Here is a 5,137-nt window from a genome sequence, read left to right on the forward strand (position 1 = left end):
ACGCACGCAGCACGCAGCCAACGGATCGGCAGGAGAGAGAGAGAGAGAGAGGAGGAGGAACGAGTAGTGGGAGCACGACAGTGATCACCTCGGCTCCATTAGGAAACTCGACCCGAGAAGCACGTCGCTGCGTCAGGAGGAAGAACAAAGAGTAAACAAACAGACAGACAAGCATAGCAAGCAGATCCACGCCGGTCACTGCAACAGCGGCACTGTACTCCTTTACTACTCCTGGTAGTAGGAGATTTGAATCGAGTCCAGGTCCAACGCTGACAGGAGCCTGCCCGAGCCGAGAGAGACTGAGGCCGGACACGGCAAAGACACCAACCCCCCTCCCCCGGACTGAGCTCGCCTCGCCTCCTCCTCCTCACCTTTCAAACCACTCCACTCCGCTGCAGCCCTCCATTTTTCCCGGCGCCGGCCTCCCGCTCAGTCCCTCTCGAGCTGCGGTGGCGGTGCCCATGGCTCCCAAGCCCGTCGGCGTCGTCGTCTTCTTCCAGCTGCTGCTCGGCCTCGGCCTCTGCTCCTGCGCCAATGTGAGCCATCCGGTGTATTCCGGCAGCTTTTGTGCACATTCTTTGGCGGCGGCGCGCAGGGCAGCTCGTTATGGTTGCGTGTTTGTTGATTTGTCTGTTCGTTTCTTGGCGCGTCGATCTGCAGGTGCAGATTGTGTACATGGGGGAGAGGCACCCGGAGCTGCACCCGGAGCTCGTCCGGGACTCGCACCACGGCATGCTCGCCGCCGTCCTCGGCAGGTTAGAGACGAGTCTTCTTCTTCTTAGTTCATCCATGGTTCCTTACAACTTTGGACAAGGCCTCAAGACTCAAGAGCTGCTGTCTGGCTTTGTGATTTCTCAGCAAGCAGGCGGCCGAGGACGCCATCCTCTACAGCTACAGGCACGGCTTCTCCGGCTTCGCCGCCGTGCTCACCAACGCGCAGGCGGCGCAGCTCTCCGGTGAGCGGCCGGGCTTGCACATCTTGCTGTTGTTCTTAGCAAACTTCTGTCTGGCTAATTGTTTATCTTTCAAAAAGATTTGCCTGGGGTTGTGCGGGTGGTTCGGAACCGGGTGCTTGACCTGCACACCACCAGGAGCTGGGACTTCATGCGGGTGAACCCGTCGCCGGCCGGCGGGAGCGGAATCCTCTCCGGCAGCAGGTTCGGGGAGGACTCCATCATCGGCGTGCTAGACACAGGTGGGACTGCATTTCTTCAGCTGCAGCAGAGATCAGAATTGACACTGGCACAGCAATGTGATGACTGAGGTTTTTCTTGGGGTCTTAACTTTTCAGGGATATGGCCGGAGTCAGCCAGCTTTAGGGACGATGGCATCGGCGAGGTTCCACGGCGGTGGAAAGGGCAATGCGTCGCCGGAGAAAGGTTCAATGCTTCCAACTGCAACAGGTTAGCATGCCTGTATTTTTTTTCTTTCAGTTTGCTCACCATTTGGTTGTGAGAATGTATCATCCTGGTGGTGACTTCAGATTCATGATAGGATAGGAAAATAATAGGCGCCAAGTGGTTCATCAAAGGGTACCAAGCCGAGTACGGGAAGATGAACACGGCTGACATCCACGAGTACATGTCGGCGAGGGACGCCGTCGGGCATGGGACGCACACGGCGTCCACTGCTGCCGGCGCTCTAGTGCCCGACGCCAGCTTCCGGGGGCTTGCCAGTGGTGTGGCGAGGGGAGGGGCACCGAGGGCTAGGTTGGCTGTTTACAAGGTGTGCTGGGCTACCGGGGACTGTACCTCTGCAGACATCCTTGCTGCCTTCGATGCTGCCATACACGACGGTGTCGATGTGCTCTCGGTGTCCCTCGGCCAAGCACCACCTCTCCCTGCTTATGTTGATGACGTCCTGGCCATTGGGTCCTTCCACGCCGTCGTGAGAGGGATCACTGTGGTCTGTTCTGCAGGGAACTCCGGTCCTTATTCGGAGACGGTGATCAACTCTGCACCATGGGTTCTAACCGTTGCTGCGGGCACCATTGATCGGACTTTCCTCGCAAAGATCACGCTTGGCAACAATAGTACTTATGTGGTAAGAGTTCCATCTGAATTAGTTATTTGAACTTATGGTAGGAAACTGTTGACATGTTCCTGTGCTTCTGGAATTCTCATGTACCATGGATGCAGGGCCAAACAATGTACTCCGGAAAGCATGCTGCAACAAGCATGCGCATAGTATATGCTGAAGATGTTTCATCTGATAATGCTGATGATAGTGATGCAAGGTAAGCTTCGTCGTCCTTGGTCTCTTCTGTTATCAATCCTAAAACCTGTACTCCCATCTTGGCTAATGCCTCTGCAGAAGCTGCACTGCAGGATCTCTGAATGCTACTCTAGTAAAAGGAAATGTGGTGCTTTGCTTCCAAACAAGAGGACAGCGGGCATCCCAGGTGGCAGTAGAGACTGTAAAAAAGGCCCGTGGTGTAGGAGTCATCTTCGCGCAGTTTCTAACCAAAGATATAGCGTCTGCTTTTGATATTCCCCTTATTCAAGTAGACTATCAAGTTGGAACAGCCATACTTGCATATACTACTAGCATGAGGTACTTAAAACAGTACTGTATATGATTTAGTGGTTGTGAAGAAACTAAATTTATGACGTTGCTGTCTGTTGAGCCGTCTTGACATTGGTTTTTTACATACACAGGAACCCAACAGTTCAGTTTAGCTCCGCAAAAACAATCCTTGGAGAACTGATAGGCCCTGAAGTTGCATACTTCTCATCTAGGGGCCCAAGTTCTCTGACTCCATCTATTCTGAAGGTAAACATCTCCTTTGGTTGAACAACTAAGTACATCCTTAATCCATTCTAGTAATAAACCTACACTTTAAATAAAGACGCATCTTCTCTTGCCATCCAACATTTGCAGCCAGACATAACTGCCCCGGGTGTAAACATTTTGGCATCATGGTCACCTTCTGTAGCCTTATCATCGGCCATGGGACCTGTGAATTTCAAGATAGATTCTGGAACTTCCATGTCCTGCCCGCACATTTCAGGCATGGCCGCTCTTCTCAAATCAATGCATCCTAATTGGAGCCCAGCTGCAGTGAAATCAGCAATGGTCACAACAGGTAATGCACATATGCTTCACCTTGTCGCACATACTCTCCCCCCTGACTAACAAGTCTACACATTTGTAGCCAATGTCCATGACGAGTATGGATTCGAGATGGTATCTGAAGCAGCGCCGTACAAGCAGGCGAATCCCTTTGACTATGGAGGTGGCCATGTGGATCCAAATAGGGCTGCGCACCCTGGTCTCGTCTACGACATGAGACCATCTGATTACGTGCGCTTCCTTTGCTCCATGGGCTACAACAACTCAGCCATTGCCTCCATGGTTCAGCAGCACACACCCTGTCAGCATTCGCCAAAATCGCAGCTGAACCTCAATGTCCCATCTATCACCATTCCTGAACTGAGGGGCAAACTGTCAGTGTCTAGAACGGTCACCAATGTCGGCCCGGTCACGTCCAAGTACAGAGCTCGTGTAGAAGCACCTCCAGGGGTGGACGTCACCGTGAGCCCCTCGCTCCTGACCTTCAACTCGACAGTCAACAGGTTAACATTCAAGGTGATGTTCCAGGCCAAACTGAAAGTTCAGGGGAGATACACCTTCGGCAGCCTAACATGGGAAGACGGCACACACACGGTGAGGATTCCTTTGGTGGTTCGGACGATGATCAATAGGTTCTATGTCAATGCATGAATAAGTAGCAGTGTAACACCCTGTGCCTGTAGTATGTACCGCCGCTTTGGGTCATGAGAACACACGATGTAAGGAACTCGCTAATCTCTCCTGATTCTAATACCATTGGTGATTGGTTGGGGCTTATTGGCTAGAGTTTTACTATGGTGAAATAAATTTTGTCACCCCGAATTTGGCCAATTTCAGCAGTATCTGCAACATGAATTGAAGTGTTGCAGAAGAAAGGAACTTGTACTGATAGCCAGGAGCATCTTTGGCGACACAAATTCGAACAATTTAGCAGCAAGTATGTGCAAACATGAATTGCACTGTTGCACAAAAAAAAAGGAACTTGTATTGATAACCAGGGGCATCTTTGGTCACACAAAGAATGGTGAGCAGTAAGCACTAACAGAGCATTCCACTTTAGTACAAATTGCAGCATAGACGGTGAGAATGCAATGGATGTTTGGCTGTAATTCCATGAGTAATGCTGCCATATCTTACACGAGCAAGGAATCCAATTTGGGGACAGGAGAAGTCAAAGCATACACATACGGGTCCTGACTCCTCTGGGGTCTCATGATTCGGTCTTCTTCTCGTCGGCGGATGCCTTGTCGCCGCTGGGATCGGCCGCGGCCGCGTGGGCGGCGAGGGCCTCCTTGTAGTCCTGGAGCTCGTCGTAGTAGATGTCCCAGACGCAGCGGACGCAGCCGCTGCCGCAGCAGTCGCCGGGGAGCGGCTTCTCGGGCGGCTCCGGGGCCGGGGTCGCCGGCGCGTCGGTCTTCTTGGCGTCGGCCATGGCGGGCGCCGTAGGGAGGCGGCGGGATAGGTGGATGAGAGGGCGCCCCGGCGCGGGGAAGAGAGGCGGGATCGGAGAGACCGGGCCGCGGAGGACGGCGCCCAGCATGCGGGCGGGGGGGAGGGGGAAAGCGATGGGTTGGTTGGATGGAGTTTGGAGGGAGGACGAGTCCAACTAGCGCAAGCGATCGACCGGAGGCAACACACAAAGGGCGAAAATTGTTTCACCAAACTGTGCTATGTCATTTTTTTGTCCAAAGTGAGTTTTATTCCTTTAAAAAATAAAGTTACAATCTGCTAGTACGGCCGAAGAAACATTGTTTAATACTTTCTCGCGTTCAAAAATACTTGTCGTAGGAATGGATGTATCTAGATGTATTTTAGTTCCTCGTACATCTATTTGTATTCATTTTTATGTCAAATAATTTCAGACGAAGAGAGTACTTACATGGCGCAACCAACAAGGGTTCTACCTCATAACACCGTATATTAGCAAGGCAATAAGGGACACAACTGTCATGATCCGAGCTCATGTAAGCTTGGATGAACAGTAAAAACCAAGAGAAAATATTTTTTTTACAAAATTCTAATATTGTTTTGAGTGGAACATCGACAAAAGTTTTAATAGCCTTCA

At 51.6% G+C, this 5,137-nt stretch overlaps 2 protein-coding genes across 2 annotated transcripts; one reads left to right on the forward strand and one right to left on the reverse strand.

The window, feature by feature from the left end:
- The first annotated feature begins 246 nt into the window (after positions 1–246).
- Positions 247–3,849, forward strand: LOC123400057 (subtilisin-like protease SBT3.6). Its single transcript, XM_045094455.1, has 11 exons — positions 247–536; positions 661–755; positions 859–956; positions 1,034–1,195; positions 1,292–1,403; positions 1,500–2,043; positions 2,139–2,236; positions 2,314–2,553; positions 2,658–2,772; positions 2,881–3,085; positions 3,155–3,849. The coding sequence occupies exons 1-11, from the start codon at positions 462–464 to the stop codon at positions 3,721–3,723; spliced, it is 2,313 nt and encodes a 770-aa protein (XP_044950390.1). The 5' UTR covers positions 247–461; the 3' UTR covers positions 3,724–3,849.
- Positions 3,850–4,034: 185 nt separating this feature from the next.
- LOC123400058 lies at positions 4,035–4,684 on the reverse strand. The gene has a single exon (XM_045094456.1). It carries the CDS (start codon positions 4,610–4,612, stop codon positions 4,283–4,285), a length of 330 nt encoding a protein of 109 aa, XP_044950391.1. The 5' UTR covers positions 4,613–4,684; the 3' UTR covers positions 4,035–4,282.
- Between the last annotated feature and the right edge of the window lie 453 nt (positions 4,685–5,137).

Source organism: Hordeum vulgare, chromosome 5H, assembly GCF_904849725.1.
Source record: "Hordeum vulgare subsp. vulgare chromosome 5H, MorexV3_pseudomolecules_assembly, whole genome shotgun sequence".
Lineage (NCBI taxonomy): Eukaryota > Viridiplantae > Streptophyta > Magnoliopsida > Poales > Poaceae > Hordeum > Hordeum vulgare.

What these genes read in the sequence shown, in the direction of transcription:
- LOC123400057 (XM_045094455.1), top strand. Translation starts at nt 462, where the DNA reads ATGGCTCCCAAGCCCGTCGGCGTCGTCGTCTTCTTCCAGCTGCTGCTC. An exon ending in CTCGCCGCCGTCCTCGGCAG is followed by an intron (nt 756 to 858) that starts GTTAGAGACGAG and finishes GTGATTTCTCAG; the next exon opens with CAAGCAGGCGGCCGAGGACG. An exon ending in ATCAGCAATGGTCACAACAG is followed by an intron (nt 3,086 to 3,154) that starts GTAATGCACATA and finishes ACACATTTGTAG; the next exon opens with CCAATGTCCATGACGAGTAT.
- LOC123400058 (XM_045094456.1), bottom strand. Translation starts at nt 4,612, where the DNA reads ATGCTGGGCGCCGTCCTCCGCGGCCCGGTCTCTCCGATCCCGCCTCTC.